The sequence below is a fragment of the Cuculus canorus genome, chromosome 1 (genome assembly GCF_017976375.1).
Source record: "Cuculus canorus isolate bCucCan1 chromosome 1, bCucCan1.pri, whole genome shotgun sequence".
Classification (NCBI taxonomy): domain Eukaryota; kingdom Metazoa; phylum Chordata; class Aves; order Cuculiformes; family Cuculidae; genus Cuculus; species Cuculus canorus.
Window position 1 is genome coordinate 5,827,410 of NC_071401.1, and position 17,207 is coordinate 5,844,616.

Sequence of the window (17,207 nt, forward strand, 5' to 3'; positions counted from 1 at the left end):
AGTAATTCTCTTATGAAGGACTTGTAACATTCAGGAGACATGGACCAAGATGATGTCTTACTGGATTGCCATTTGATCACACAGCAATGATTACTTTCAGTTTAACAAAAATTGCAAACCCCAAATTGCTAGCCTTTTCCTGGTGTTTTACAATTACATTTTCTTTGTGTTTAGTAGAACTTGCTAACTGCTTATTCTCTTATTGCAGAAAAATGCAGAGAAGATCCCTTCATACAAGTTTTTGCCTCTGATGTACCAGCTGGCTGCTCGGATGGGAACCAAGATGATGGGTGGTTTAGGATTTCATGAAGTTCTGAACAATGTAATTGATGTTTTTCGTGTCTAAAAGTATCTTGATTGGCGTAGTAGTGCACACCTGAAAGCAAAAGGTGTCTTCCTTTCTGCAGTTATAGATAATGAGTGATGTAGGTGATAAAGTATTAACAATTAATGATGAAAAATCTGCGTAGTAGGGGGAAAGGTTTGGGACTTCTTTACTTGCTACTTAATTGATTTTTGTATTGTATAAGAGTAGCCCTATGCAGTTGTAGGAATATACTTCGTATTTTAGTTGTGGGAATACCATCTAAGTATTACTTTTCAGTTCTTATTGGGAGTCTTAAACATTCAAAAGAACTAATAATGTTAATTAAGTAATTTTTTATTTCTTCTGTACAGTTTTCAATAATGGGATCTTTTTCTTGACAGCTGATGTCTAGAGTCTCACGGGATCATCCACATCACTCTTTGTTTATAATACTAGCTTTGGCAAATGCTAGCAAAGATGAACTCCTTACAAAACCAGATGCAATAAGAAGAAATAAGTTAATTAAAAATGTACCGAAAGAAATCTCCCAGCTTGATGTGGTAACTACAAAAAATTCCATTCTATTAATCACATTCAGTCCTTTCATTTTGTTAAAAAACTAAAAAAAAAATTATGTCAAACGGTATTTTAGTTTAGAGCTCATCAGCTAACTTTTGTTAAGAAAGAGTGAGGGGAAAAAAGTATTTTTAATAAGAAAAGCCCCCTCCTTTTGTGCATACATTGGTAATAGTTATTGAAAGAATTATCAGGCTGCATGAAACATGGTTAACATGTCCCACAAGAAATAGTCCCAATTATATCAAAGAGTTTTGTGATAAACATCCTTGATGTGTGATTCTATAAAAGGCATTTTAGTTGCACCAATGACTCGAGTGAATTTATTGTTGAAAGTACATACTGAATTGAGGTTTTTTTCCTGCTTTGAGTGATAACATCTCTTCTATTAAAGTATTTAGGCTTATGCAGTGTATGTTTTGTTCCTTTATATGACCTCTGTATGTTAAAAGTGATGATGATAGGTGATACTGAATTGTGGCTTCATGTTAGCATCATCATTGCTTAATTTTTGTCGGAACCTGTATTTGGAATCATCTCTAGATTAATGCTTCTTCTTTTCCCCGTCACTATAGGCTTAGCATGGTTGTCATTACCTTCCTACCCTCCATACTGATATAACTTTTCACCACATTTTTAGGTGGCTTTTTTTTTTACCTTTCTCTCAGGCCTGTAGTTCTTTTGTGGTCCCATCCTTAGGAGTAGGGTTATGCTAAACTTGGCTTACTCTTCTGAGAATTCGGCACAGAAGGGGCACGTTCAGATTTTTGCAGGCTTTTCTGCAGTTGGAAAGCAGGAAGGTAGTGGATGAACGTCCAAAACTGCCTGTCCCTTTTTTCTGAAGAATTTTTGCAGGTTTTTTGCACTTTGCCGGGACAGATTTGCTCCCTCTCCATCGAAGATGATATTGAACTTTGTTCATTATCTTCGATAAGACAGCACAGATCTTTGCTTCAAATTATTTCTGTTCATCTCACAAAGGGCTGTCCATAATTCCCATTTTCTCTGTTTTCATAAGATGTATCTCAATTGTACTTATTTGACTGCATGTTGTGATGCATCTTTATTCTTACAAGGTGTAGTTTGCAAGATCTGATATTTGTATTCTATTGCGTTTTTTAGGACAGAATGGAGGCTGCTAGCAATATAATTAATATTGTAAGAAAAAAGAGAGCTCGCATGGTTAGAGACATTGAAGCACTTTGTGATGCTTACATCACATTAGCAAATCTAGATGCTACTCCATGGAAAACCCATAGATGTAAGTCTTGGGAAAAGTATTTTTTATCTAATAGTGAAGATATATTATATTTTCTTGGATTAAGAAGTGTATTCCTACACATTGATATTTAGTTAAAGGAGATGCTATATTAGCCCTGTATTCTATTTTTAATAAATGTAGAATTTAGTCTGGATTAAAAAGTCATAGTAAGTACTTGCACTGTAAGGTTCAGACTCCCTAAGTATGAAACTTCAGAAAACTCCAGTTGTCCCCTGGTCATCTTCATGAGCTTGACGAGAAGCATGCAGTGAGGTTTGGGGTCCCAAAAGCAATATAAATTGGGTTTTTTTATGAACTTTGGTGTATGTTTATACTTCCGAATTTAAAAATATTATTTCCTTTTAGTTACAGAAGGAATAAGTATTCCAGCTGACCAGCCAATTATTAAACTGAAGAACCTGGAAGATGTTGTTGTTCCTACCATGGAGATTAAGGTGACTGAAATTGAAATAAATATACAACATAGTATCAAATATTAGAATCAACTTCACATTTTTATATGGCAGTCAGGGCATGTATCTCTTCATCAAATTCCCATGTTCTTTTCAGGTTAGCCTACCAGGGGTACTTTTCTGTCAGGTGGGAGATGCAGCATGAGATGGTTTCCTTAGGCTTTGGAAGACCTTGATCCCGAGTCTTATATTTGTGGTGTAGTGGCTTATTGTAGGAAGATGGCTTTGCCACTGCCACTGTTACCACTGAGTTTTCTTTCATTATCCAAAGGGGTGAGGAACTACCTAAATTGCAGAGAAGATCTTATTTTGTAGGTGCTAGCTCAGAGTTTCAGGGAGGTGCTTAATTTCCAGAAATAGAAATTGAAGAGGTAGAGGTAGAGATGGAGGTGGACGTAGAGGTAGAGGTAGAGATGATGGAGATGGAGATGGAGATGGAGAATGAGAGAGAGAGAGAGAGAGAGAGAAAGAGAGAGAGAGACCTCTTTGGCTGTTCCTAAATGGCCAGCCTATATCTTTTTCCCATTCAATAATGGTGAATGATCAGTTCTTATTAGCGTAAGTGATTGATGGGATGGGTGCATAGGCACTCATTCTTGCATGCCACATGCTCTACCTAGAAAACTTACCAGTTTCAGGAATGCACAGTTGCTTTGTGGGCCAGCCACCTAAAATGTGCATGTTATGAAGCCAGACTTCCCTATGCCTAAGTTCCTCAGGCTGTGTCTATAAAGCTAAATACAACAAGCCTAGGGACATTTTGCTGTTTGACTTCAAGGCCAGAAATTGCCACATGTACTAAATAGCATTTGTTTGTAGAGCTCCTGTTGGCCCCAGGCGTTTCTCCATTGTACGACTCGATTGTCCTTTTCTTTGCCTTTCTTCTTCTCCAGTACATACTATCTCAAATAGTTGGAGGTATGCAATATAAACAGCTGGAGCAATGTTTCTGTTCAGCTGAGCAGGGCTGCATCGTGGCATGAAGATATGGAAGCTGGCTGAGGGTACATATCCTGTAGATTGTGACAGTTTTAGGATTGTAGATTAGGTTCATTTGCAGCCTAATTCCCCCCTAGCTGTATGTGAAGATTTTCTTGAGAGAATGCTAGTTGGGACATGCTGAAATTGTTTCAGAGCATGTTCTGTGCAAGTCTGCAGCACCAGGTCCCAGGTGAAAAACAAGAAATCAAAGTCTCGCCTTTGCTCAGCAGATTTTTCTAGCCTGTGGTTATCCTTGTAGGTGATGGAATGCTTATGTTAATATTTAGCATGTAGTCTGCTAAGGAGGTTTGCAAACAACTCATCACCACTTTCTCTGAGTAAAATGGAGGTAATATTTATATTACTTTTAAACTGATTTATCATTTCAGGTGGATCCCACAGGACAATATGAAAATTTGGTCACAATAAGGTCTTTTAAGCCAGAATTTCGTTTAGCAGGAGGCCTGAATCTGCCTAAAATAATAGACTGTGTAGGATCAGATGGTAAAGAAAGGAGGCAGCTGGTTAAGGTAGGTTCTGTCTAATATGATGACATGTCAGAGGCTTGGGATTTTTTAAGATCTCGTGTCAGTTTTCTCATGTATCTCTTCTGTACCATGAACAGACTTTTCACGGTTCAGTGTCAGCTTTCTCAGTTCAGAAATGCTTTAATAAAGGAAATTACAATGTAATGATATGATGTGATGTGATGTGATGTGATGTGATGTGATATGATATATAACATAACATAACGTAATATAAACTATTTTTGTCATTATTTTTCAACAATGCGTGTAATACACAATAGCTTACCTAACAACTACCAGACCTGTGACTTGCATGGTTATGTCTCCATAGTGACCTGGAGTGCACAGTGAATAAAAGCCATCAGCATTTTGTGCTAAATATCTCCTTTTTTAACTTCTTCTCCATGTAAAAAAGAATTACAGTTCAGACACAATCAAAAATGTACACGTGGAAACACAAATCTCTAAAAATACTTATTCTCTTTAAACTCAATTGATTTCATTCTCTATGTGTTTGAATGTAAACATGCAGCAGATGCTGGCAGAATTCTGTTTTGCTTTTAAGTGTGGCCTAGTTTTGAAGTGTTTTAAGAGAAGCATGAATTGTAATATCTGCATCCAGTAATCGGAACTGCAGTACCAGCTGATGCTGCTTCAGCTATGTACTGGATGGCAAAATATGGTGAATGAAACGTCTTGTTTTTTGAAAGCATGCTTAAGGCATGCAGGTTGATTTAATCCTTAATGAAAGAACATTTGTCAGAAAAAAAAAGAAGAAAAAGGTGATGATTTAACTTAATGATGGTTCTGCTTAAGCAGCTGAGCACTATTAGAAAACCAAATGCAGAGAAAAAAACAATTGTTAATTATATTTTATTACAGGTGATTACTGTGGAGAAGTAACTTGTGCTTTCTGGAATTTTTTTAAAAATTATTTCTTAAAGTTGTTGAACAAGAAATTAAATACTGAAATGTGTTCTTTCACTGCTTTTTCTGTTTATGCTAAAGGGGCGGGATGACCTGAGACAAGATGCTGTTATGCAGCAGGTTTTCCAGATGTGCAATACATTGCTCCAGCAAAACACTGAAACACGGAAGAGAAAATTAACTATCCGAAGATACAAGGTAATGCTGAACAGCTGCTGCATCAGAAGAGTATTTGCTATAGATAAGGCATATTTCCCCATTCATGTCTTTTTAACCCAAAGACCATATAAGGTACATTAAATTTATTTGTTATTAAAATAGTCACTGTGCTTTAAGGTATGTAATAAACAATTAATACAATTTAATTATTACAATTAGAACAATTATTACATTTTTTTTTCCAAATCCTAAAAAAAATTCTAATACTCAATATATATTAAAATACACTTCAAAGCTTTCTTTATATGAGCTTATAAGTGAAAAGAAATTGTCATGCACTGTCCTTGAACTGCAAGTTGCTAGTCATTAAACTTGAGCATATGTGTTTGTTTATGAATTCTCATTAATTTTAGTCTTGCTGTATTCCTTAATTAATTATTAATAAATTTTAGTCCTGCAATATTCCTTACAATTGAATCCAGAAGTCCCGTCTAGAGTCTGTTCGTTCATAATTTGAATTGCAGAGTTAGTTTTGTTGGATTTGGGAATACAGAAATAATACTTATACTGTGAATGCAGAAAATGTGTTTGAACAGGAACTTCCCTCTCCTTCTTCCATTTATGTGCTTAGGCTTAGAATAATAGCTATGAATGTGACCTCTGAATAAGTACTCTCTAAGTAAAAGTTCTTGTTGTCAAATGAGAAATGTGCACTCCAGAAATTCTGGAGGAGATTATCTGAATTGTTAACATAGTTCTAAGAATTTTCAGGTGGAGTTAGAGCCACATTTTTTGAATGACTTACAATAAAGACTCAGGTTTCTGTGTGTGTAAATTTGTAGAATCACAGAATGGTTTGGGTTGGAATGGACTAAGGATCATTAGTTCCAACCACCCTGACGCAGGCAGGGATACCTTCCACTAGATCAGGTTGCTCGAAGCCTCGTCCAACCTGGCAGAGAAAAAAAGAATGAGGGTTGAATTATGAGATAGAGACTTTCATAAAAAAAGAGGATTGAAGGAAACAGGCTGTAGGTATTTCTCTCAGGACAGAACATTGTTTGTTTTGTTCAGTTCTGTCTGCTCCTGCAGTTGAAGTAACTCTTACAGCTAATTATTAAGTAAGAAACTCTTCCCTGGGATGGGAAGCAGACTAAGACAAGCCTCATGTGTTTACACACATACCATGTGTTTATTCCAGACTTTACTGTTTACATGCAGTTTGCACACTGTGTGTATTGTCCCATTCAACTGCAGCAAGCTGTTGGCACTCACAGGTCAGCGAGAATACTGATACAAACATGGAAGTGGAGTAGGATCATTAAATTGTACTGAAGTTTTTAGTGAAAGGTTCTCCGGGCTAGGAAAAAAATGCAAGTATTTGGTAGAATCATTGAATCATAGAATGGTTTGGGTTGGAAAGTACCTTAAAGATCATCCACTTCCAACCTCACTGTGATAGGCAGGGACACATCCCACTAGATCAGGCTCCCCAAGGCCCCATCCAACCTGGCCTTGAACGCCTACAGGGAGGCGGCAGCTGCAGCTTCCCTGGGCAACCTGGGACAGTGCCTCACCACTCTTATGGTGAAGAAATTCCTTCTTATGTCTGGTCTAAATCTGCATCTGTTCAATTAATAGCCATTCCCCCTAGTCCTATCACTACATACCTTTGTAAGAAGTCCCTCTGCAGCTCACTTGTAGCCCCCTTCAGGTACTGGAAGGCCACTCTAAAATCTCCTCAGAGCCTTCTCCAGCCTGAACAACCCCAACTCTCTCAGCTTGTCCTCGTGGGGAAGGTGCTCCAGCCCTCTGATCATCCTTGTAGCCTCCTCTGGGCCCATTCCAACAGCTCCATATCCTTCTTACATTGAGGATTCCAGAACTGGACACAGTATTCCAGATGAGGTCTCACAAGAGAGGAACAGAGGTGCAGAATCCCTTCCCTTGACTTGCTGGCCACGCTTCTTTTGATGCAGCCCAGGATATGGTTGGCCTTCTGGGCTGTGAGCGCATATTGCCGGTTAATGTCGAGCTTCTCATCAATTAACACCCCCAAGTCCTTTTCCACAGGGCTGCTTTCAATCACATCATCCCCCATCCTGTATTGAAACCATGAAAAGGTAGAAATATCCTGACGGTATTTTATATATGTGTACATGTGTATTTAAACCATGTATTGTGGTTTGATCTTTTGTCTTTTTCCACAACCCCGTGCTTGGTAGCAGCATGCATGTTCGTAGTTGTGTGTCACCCTCCCCAATGCAGCAGTGGGTTTGTTTTACAGGTGGTACCTCTTTCTCAGAGAAGTGGTGTTCTTGAGTGGTGCTCGGGAACAACTCCCATTGGGGAGTTTCTTGTCAATGTCCACAAGGGAGCTCACAAGAGATACAGGCCAAAAGATTACTGCGCTTCCCAGTGTCAGAAAATAATGATGGTGAGTGAAAATAACTGAAAAAAAAAGTTGGCTCTTGCTTTTTCTTGGGGCATAGAATTTACAGAGAATTATATATTGTGCTTTTAGTCTATAATAATGAATATGGCCAGTGGCGAGTTTTTACTAAATCAAAAGTTACTGGATGGATGACTGTTGCAATAAAGATCTGAATCTCCAATAAATCTGTGCATCATTTTCTATAATATAAATCTATTGGAATTCCAAAATTGTCATTAGAGACCAAATAAAGTCAGTATAAAGTTATGTTACATAATTAATTTATATTTGTCCTGTTTCGCATTGCATTGAAAAACCCGTTTTCTTTTCATGAATAAACCAAAATTCTAAATACTAGTCCTTGAAAATAAAAATACGATTTTAGAATGAAACTGAGATTATTGTACTGCCTTAATTGCTGGGAGGCGGTGGGAAGGGGTCTGGCTTCTCCACTGTGACAGCTACGTACTCTGCCCCTCACAGTGAGTCAGTTCAGGGAGCTAAGCCAGAAGATGAACTTTAGGTTAAACTGACCGAAAGACACCAGGTTCAGTAGGTACAAGTAGGGGAGGATTCTTTCTTCTGGTGATAGGTGGCTGCTTTACTTCAGTTCCACAAACCACCTCACCACGTGTTTAGAAAATCACAGACAGCTTTACCTGTTACTTTATATAGTCATGATGTGCAAGAAATTATCTCCTTTTAAATCTGTATAATATTAACAGGATAAAAATATATTTAATTTTCCCTATGTGAAGCTTTTGCTTGTGAATTACTGAGGACTTTTTCACAGTGACATGAGCCATAAGGTGAGCAAAGTTACCAGAACAGAGTGCAAGGGAAAGCATCCCCCAAGAAAATACAGTATTACCAGTATTTGCATATAAAATGCAGACACCTCCCAAGCCCAAAAAGTGGGAGTATGGTTTTTGCATGTAGCCCAAGTTGTGTATGAAAATATAATTGTTTAGTGAAATAGATATTTATGATCACTGTAAAAAAGAAATTCATTATAGCTCAGAGAGGGAAAGGAGTGACAACAGTATTTGACAGAGCGGAGAGGGGTAGAAAGGAGGAATGTATTTCTTTTGAAAGGAAGAGGTAATTTCCTTCCAAAGCAGTCAGTCATGGGAAAAACATCTCTTATTTGTTTAAAGGATGCACAAAAGAAGCGTCCTGAAGAGAAATACAGCATCTTCATGAAAGTCTGCGAGAACTTTCAGCCTGTCTTTCGTTATTTCTGCATGGAGAAATTCCTGGATCCAGCTGTGTGGTTTGAGAAACGGTTGGCGTACATTCGCAGTGTGGCTACATCTTCCATAGGTATTAGATTGGGTTTCTAACATTGGCTTTCTAGATGATGTAAACAAAGAATTTATACCATTTCAGAGGTAGTGGAAGTTCTGATTTTGTCACGTGCCAGAAAAGGGGGAAGTAGGGGGTCGAACGTGCCAGTAAGGAAACACCAGCATTAGTTTGTAATAAAGGTTTCTGATTCATGCTGCAGTAGAAAGATAGAATGGAATTCTGTATTTCTTTAATATAGTGGTTTATATTTTTAGGTCCTGGTATTTTTTAAACATTATCTAACTGATGAATTCCGTTGTTCTATTTAGCATTTACTCATTTCAACTGTTGCCTCAAATATTGTAACTGAGTTGAAAAGTTTAATCTTTTTTTTGTAGTGGCATCATTAGCCATAGCTGAAATGATTGTTTAAACTTTGGCATTTTTCCTTTGATTTTCCTGTCTTAAGGAAATAAATGTAGTTGGATTATGGATTTCTTCTGGATGACTCAGTTCTGTATTGCGTTTCTGGAAGATATTTGATAGTAGATTTTATACATTGTAGTAGATCCTGTTTTAGATGTTAACATGTTCTTTATACACTCCCTTTTTTGGTTGTAAAAATGAAGTAAATCTGCAGTTTAACAGAATTCAATGGAAGAATTTTATAGCAAATACTGTTATCCATGTCCACTTGCTAACAGAGAAACAGTAACAGGCTTAACTTGCAGCAAAGGAGAATTAACTTGGAGATTTTCTAGGTGTAAGTACTGTGAAGCACTGAAATAGTCCTACATGAAAGATCTTAATATTTGTGTCATTGGAGATTTTTAAAATCAACTTAGACAAATATCCCTTAGAAATTATTTAGGTATAGTTGAGCTCCCCCAACTGATTTATGGACTGAATTATGTCCAGTGCTATTTTCTGGATTGCATGAGTTAAAAGATTTTCTTAACAGTACTAACAAATTATGATTTTATTGTGTGCTTGCTTTTTATCTTTTTTGATTTTTTGAAAGTTGTGAAATTGTTTGGCAAAAAAGTCTGTGGAGTAGATAAAACAATATGCATATGTGCGAAAACAACCTTTTTGCAACTACATCCAGATAACTTTTTCTTTTTGGATTTGTGGAATGGCGTTTGCTTTTTACTGGAGTAATATGTATACATTAAGGAAGAAGCATTCTCACTTTTGATTTGTTGGCACGTGTTAACACTGATTGTAATCATCTTCTCTTTATTAAATATTCCCTGTTTTTTATGGCATGTAAATATTCTTTCAGCACTTACCTTTTTCTTTTAGTTGGCTACATACTTGGCCTTGGAGACAGGCACGTTCAGAATATCCTGATAGATGAACAAACAGCAGAACTCGTGCATATAGATCTGGGTAAGTGCGACAGACAGGAGAACCTTAGTTTTTCTTTGCTTTGGTGTTTTTAAAAACATTTATTATCCTCTCATTTAGGGGTTGCTTTTGAGCAAGGTAAAGTCCTACCAACACCAGAAACTGTGCCATTTAGATTAACCAGGGACGTTGTGGATGGAATGGGCATTACTGGCGTGGAAGGAGTCTTCAGGAGGTAAGTGCTCCTGTATTGCATAGGGGGTAAGGAAGCACCAGAGTACTTTTGGCTTTACAATTCTTACATGTTAAGTAGTTCTGATGCTTGAAAGGACACTGATTTCTACAGATGATATCCAAACATAAATGTTGTCCTCTAACCCATTCGCTGTTATTTATGTAACCAATTATGAGTTCATTTTTGTTGCCCAGCTTTTCATATTCTTCACTAACTAATGGATTATTGTCACCCTCTTTGGAAATCGAGGATGGCTTAGTGCTTCCAAAGGCTCCACAGCTGAATTTCATCCCTTGTTTTAGACTGCTGATTTTTTTTCCTGGAATGCTCTGTATTTCTTTCAGACCAATACGTTCAGAGCTATTAAGTTTCTTTCAGCTATTTTGTCTTTAATTTCTTTTCAGCTTTATATAAATCATTTGCAGTATTTTCCCTCTTTTGGATCTTATATTTAATATCACTTGGCAAATATAAATCCCACAACAGATTTGAGCTGCAAAACAGAAAACTCACAAAAGGGCTGACTTTCTATCTCCTGTGAATGAGCCGGGGGGGCCGTAAAAAGCAGGCCACTTCTCCCATTAAAGCCTTTCATGATGTTCAAGAATGTAGTGCTTGCAAACCCCAAATTTCATGTCTTTAAAAAAGTACATAGCACAAGTGTTTTCTTTGTAAGGTAGCAATTAGCTTTAATAAATAGTTCCTAATATACCTTTGTACTGTGAAGGTCCAGTCACTGCTACTTCTGTTGTAAACATGAGGCTGTCACGTTCACAGTTTCATGTTACTTCTGAATCTTTTGTCCCATGGTACAGAAAAACATGAATTGTTTGGCTCTAGCTTAAGTAAATAGAGTGTAAAAAGCACTGGTGCAGGTACTGTTTCTGCCTCAGCCAGAATGTCTTGTAATAACAGTATAGGTGTAAGTGCATAAATGAGTCACCTTGTTTGTGTTCTCATCCTGAAGCAGAGAGGAGGCCTAATCCCTCTTTCACTGGAGTATCGCTCACATAAGGAATTCTTCATATTCCTTCCAAAAGGTTACTTTACTTGAGTGTGAATGTAGGGAACCACTTCTGTGTCTAGAGTCATTGGATGGATTTCAGAAGTAGCTTAATGTCTCAAGCTACTGGATCTGCTCATTTCATGCAAAGGAATCATTCCTACACCTAACAAGATTCTTCATGTTGCTGAACTCCTCTGGCACACAAGTTTTCATCCGGCCAAGCGATTCTGCCCTCGTGGCACACATTGGTGATCACTGTTGACTCGGTGGTTAATTCTATGTATAGAAACATTTCAGACAAGTGAAACGTGTAATCTCTTTCCCATAGGGAATGTATAAGTGAACTACTCAATCTCTTTCTGGTCTTACATTTCTAAATTGCTCCACTTTTTTTTTTTTTCCCAAATGGATACATCAGAGAGGTTACTCATTTGTTAGAAATGAACCTTTAAGAAGAGTACAAATATCCATTATTTAAATGATGAAAATACCATTCCATGAAAGGAGCCTAAAAATATGGTAAAATATTTTCTAGATGCTGTGAGAAAACAATGGCTGTTATGAGAAATTCTCAAGAAGCTTTGCTGACTATTGTAGAGGTAAGCATTCGTTCATTCTTTCTGACAGTAACCTGCCAGACTACCTTCAGTTTCTTGTCTTTGTCTTCATATGCATTACTATAGCAAATATTTCTGTAGAGTTATTTGTTCAATTTTAATTTAGTAGTGTTGGTAGGTAGATTTGTTAATTCATTAAGATATGTTGGTCAGATTTGTTAATTTAGCCCAGAGAAAAGGAGGCTGAGGGGAGACCTTATCGCTGTCTACAACTGCCTGAAAGGAGGTTGTAGCGAGGTGGGTGCTGGTCTCTTTTCCCAAGTGACAGGCGATAGGATGAGAGGAAATGGTTTCTAATTGCACCAGGGGAGGTTCAGATTAGACATCAGGAAAGATTTCTTCACCTAAAGGGTTCTTGGGCACTGGCAGAGGCTGCCCGGGGAGGTGGTTAAGTTACCATCCCTGGAGGTATTTAAAGGACATGTAGATGAAGTGCTCAAGGATATAGTTTAGTAGTGGACAGGTACGGTTGGACTTGATGATCTCAAAAGGTATTTTCCAATCAAACAGTTTTATGGTTTTGTGTAATCTTCAATAAAACCAAGACCAGTTTGCAAATTTCCATCTAAAGTATCTAAATGCATCTAGCCATAGTGCAAGATTCCTAGCATGAGTAGAGCCGATGGAATGAAATCTTTTTTGCATAAGTTACAAAGATGAGCATTAAACTGACTTTGTAGTTTATACAATGCGTTAAAAAATAATCAGGTGCCTAGAACTGTATTGAAAAATGACCTCTTCATTGCTGAGATGGGACTGAGTGGTAAAAGTAAGTCAAGCAGGAATAACTCAAATAGCTGCAAATGATAGATGCAGTTTTATTGCTGGCTTGTCTACTAAGCAGTTTAGCCCAATTCTGTAATGGCACTGGACTAGCTGCGATTAGCAGTTTAAATTAAATAGAGATTTATTTACCATATAGGTGCTTCTCTATGATCCTCTTTTCGACTGGACCATGAACCCCTTGAAAGCTTTGTACTTGCAGCAGAGACCAGAGGATGAGGCTGACATGAGCTCTACGCTCGGTACAGATCCACAAGAACATAAAAGAAAAGCCAGGTGCAAGATTTTTTCCTTACTGTCTTGCTTTCTGCGCTGTTCCCTTGCTTTACTGTTTTCTTACTTCTTTTTTTATTCCGCCAGCAGTGATGACCAGAGTTTTAACAAAGTGGCTGAGCGTGTTCTGATGAGACTTCAGGAGAAGCTGAAAGGTGTTGAGGAGGGAACGGTGCTCAATGTGGGAGGGCAGGTGAACCTCCTCATACAGCAGGCCATGGACCCGAAAAATCTGAGCCAACTCTTCCCTGGGTGGAAAGCTTGGGTGTGACTTGGAAGAATCCAGTGCATTTTTAGAAGAAACCTGTTTTTATGCAGCAAGCGGCTTAACATTTCACATTGGTATTTCACAAAACTTATATCAGGAGCAGCTGTGAAGGCTTAGATGTATTAGTATTTGGTGGATGGTTTCGGTTTTTTTTCAATAACCTGTTACAAAGAAAACATTTCTTTTCCTCTTAATATTCACCATAGAGTATAAACAACAGCCAGTGCTTTGATGTTCCTTGTGACCTGCAAGGACTTTGCTTGTACATGCTGGATGTTTTATATTCTTAAAGCCTGAGATTTGTCATTTTTGTTTATCTGTTGAATAGCTGGACTCCTGCATATAATAATTCTGTATGGTAACCAGTCCATGCAGAATGGATGATCTAAAAACCAGGAGTCACAAAATAACCAGCTAAAGTGCCTTTCAAAAGGAGGGGCAGACTTTTAGGATAATCCTATAGTGAATGTAAAGAAGACCAAAGAACCTCATGTTTAATGGACTTAAGGTTCTTCAGGTTTTTTTCAGCTCAGTTAAATGGACGCTTCTTTATATAGATAAGGACTTTGAGCCAAGTGTAGGACTGCTGCTTTTTTTCTTGTTGTAAATGAAATTGTTTGTACTTTATAACATTACTTTAATATAATAAAACAATAAAAGAATATTTAGCTTTTGTAGCTCAAACTTCTTTCATAAAATGGACTGTACAATGAAGCTAAGCATACAGGATAGACCTCTAAAGCAAGCAGTTATCCTGTATCAGGAATAAACACCTGTCGGAAACATTTCAGTTGCATTTTCAACACAAAAATCTCATTCTGATGCCCTTAGTTTTACAGACGACATTACTCCTTCTGAAATAAAAAGACCTATTATAATTAGATAGTCAATGAATACGGATAATGGGAGAATCCTCTCAAATAACAGTTTCACTGCTGTATTTAATGCGTCTTCCTGAATCATCTTTCTATTTAAAAATAAGAATAAAATTTGGCATTATCTTAGTTTATACTTTATGCGTTTTTATAGTGGTGTAAGTGAAGAATTTCTATTATAATTAGCATTTCACTGATTTTATTTGTACAGCGTTCGCGCAATTTTTATGCTGTATCTTTGTTTTGTAAGTTCACGGCCACATGGCAAGATGGTTTGTGTTACGTTTTCATGAAGCTGACATAAATTTCTGTTTATTCTTGGAACCAAAACTGTGTCCTGGATTTTCTCTGCTGAAGAACTTTCATCCAGAGGTAGAATCATAGAATCATAGAATAGTTTGGGTTGGAAGGGACCTTAAAGATCATCCAGTTCCAACCGCACTGCCATGGACAGGGACACCTCCCACTAGATCAGGCTGCCCAAGGCCCCATCCAACCTGGCCTTGAACACCTCCAGGGATGGGGCAGCCACAACTTCCCTGGGCAACCTGTGCCAATGCCTCACCACCCTCATGGTGAAGAAATTCTTCCTTATGTCTAGTCTAAATCTACTCCTCTTCAGTTTATCCTCATTGCCTGAAGAGGGGCAGATTTAGACTAGCAGTACAGTGATTTGTTCTTTGAAAATTACTGACCTGACAGAGCTTGTGCTCTGCATGTCATAGTCATTTTAAATGACACTTGGGAGAGGGAGAAAAGTATCAGGCAATTACAGAATGGCAGGTAGGAAAGGACTAAACAAAAAGCACTTTTGAAAGTTCTAGTTTTAAGCACAGACTTTAAAAAAAATCTGGTAATATTTCAGGGAAATTTTCTCATGCTTCTTATAGAGGAAGTTCTTTAGGCATTTTTGAGTTATTTAGTAGTAGACCCCTAGCTGTCTTATAAATGAATATTGTATAAAAGCAATGGGCAGATCCTGTCCTTCCTTCATGAGTTACTGATGCTCCAATTGAAAAGGAGTATTTTCTTCATGCTGGGTGGCAATTTAGGTTATTTACTTACAGCAAACAGTGAAACATTAATATTAATACGATTGTCCCGGGGAAGTCTTAACTTAAAAGGAAAGAATTGAGTTATGATGTTCAGTGCGTAGCTTTTGAATGTCTGTACATTTTCATTGTTCAAACTGAATGAAACACAAATGAAAATGCATGCAAATATTGTAAAAGTAATTTAAACCTGCTTACATTCTTTGTAAGCTTCTGTAGCAGTGAAACGCCAGTTAGCTGACAAACATGCTGGTCCGGTAATGCCTTAATTTTTAAAAGTCAAAATTAGAAATTGAATTTGATTTGCAAAGATGTATCATCTATAGATACACTCCTACCTTGTATAAGAATGAAAAATAACACCTGGCTAGAAATGCTGTTTAATTCTCAACAATGACTTTGTCACAAATGCTACTCCTGATGGTCACGTAGATTAGTATTTGAGACCCTCAAATGTATTCACTATATTAGTAAGTTAGAAATATGTGAAGACAAGTTGCCTCTTTAGCGTTATTATTTTTCTTGAAATCTTTGTAATTTTAAAGATTTACATTTAGAAAAGAAAATTTCTAAGAAGAATAAGCCTGTTATATAGTGTGGTGAGAAAGAGCTTTTAAATGGCAACATATTTATTTGAAATTAGGTTTTTCTGGTAAAACATCTGTTAGAGAAATGTCCTTTGGATTATGAACTGTAAAAAATTTAAGTGTTAGCAGATAAAGCAGTTTGAATTATATTGCCTTCACTGAACTTTTCCATCAACAAGGAACTCTGCCTCATGAATAGGAATCAGATGAAACTGGCCACCTGATGGGGTCCATCCAATTTCAGTAAAACCAGGATGTCATTCTTCAAGAGTGCAGATCAGAAAACTTCTCTTGTCCTTGCAGATAAAACCACCTGGAAATAATTTTCCTAGCAACTATGAATTAATTCTATGTTACTAGGAAACTCTTAAGTATATAAAAAGTATTCACTACTACTAAGTGTTTTTGAATGCACTAAAATGTTAGGCTTCATATTTTCAGGAGAAAATGCACGCTATTACATATTGTTATTAACTGTGCTCTTCTTTAGTCCTGTTATCATAGAATGGTTTGGATTGGAAGGAACCTTAAAGATCATCCAGTTCCAACTCCCCCTGCTACGAGCAGGGACACCTCCCACCGGACCAGGCTGCTCAAGGTCCCATCCAACCTGGCCTTCAACACCTCCAGGGATGGAGTATCCATGACTTCTCTGGGCAACCTGTTCCAGTGCCTCACCACCCTCATCGTGAAGAATTTCTTCCTAATATCTAATCTGAATCTTCCCCCTTCCAATTTAAAGCCATTCCCCCTCGTCCTATCACTCCATGCCCTTGTCAAAAGTTCCTCCCCAGCTTTCTCATAGCCCATTCAGGTACTATAAGGCTGCCCTAAGCTCTCTCCAGAGCCTTCTTTCCTCCAGGCTGAACGTCCCCAACTCTCTCAGCCTGTCCTCATAGCAGAGGTATCCCAGCCCTCTAATCATCTTTATGGCCCTCGTCTGGACCTGTTCCAAGAGTTCCAAATCCCTCTTAAGATGGGAATTCCAGAACTGGACACAAGTGGTAGCACTTCAGTGAAAATGATCAACAAAAGTACCTTTGTGAATAGGCAGATTCCAAAATCTGCCTGTGTATTCAGTAGATGGTGACGCTGTATGTTTTTACTGCTGCTTTCATCCCTGTGAATTTAAAGCTAAGGTAAGGTAGTGTTGTCTTGTGGAACCTGTGGATAGCCTGAGACAGCTGTCAGGGAAAGACTACCTCATCCTAGCACTTTATGATGCCACT

General features: G+C 37.7%; 1 protein-coding gene across 1 annotated transcript in view; it reads left to right on the top strand.

The window, feature by feature from the left end:
- Positions 1–14,473, top strand: part of ATM (ATM serine/threonine kinase) — a 78,207-nt gene extending 63,734 nt beyond the window's left edge. Inside the window, 13 exon segments of the mRNA XM_054058904.1 lie at positions 209–322; positions 709–867; positions 2,006–2,144; positions 2,511–2,599; positions 3,988–4,128; positions 5,134–5,250; positions 7,499–7,648; positions 8,803–8,968; positions 10,238–10,324; positions 10,403–10,517; positions 12,059–12,122; positions 13,063–13,199; positions 13,284–14,473. Coding sequence (XP_053914879.1) covers positions 209–322; positions 709–867; positions 2,006–2,144; positions 2,511–2,599; positions 3,988–4,128; positions 5,134–5,250; positions 7,499–7,648; positions 8,803–8,968; positions 10,238–10,324; positions 10,403–10,517; positions 12,059–12,122; positions 13,063–13,199; positions 13,284–13,467 — 1,662 coding nt within the window. The 3' untranslated portion in view covers positions 13,468–14,473.
- Positions 14,474–17,207: the final 2,734 nt, after the last annotated feature.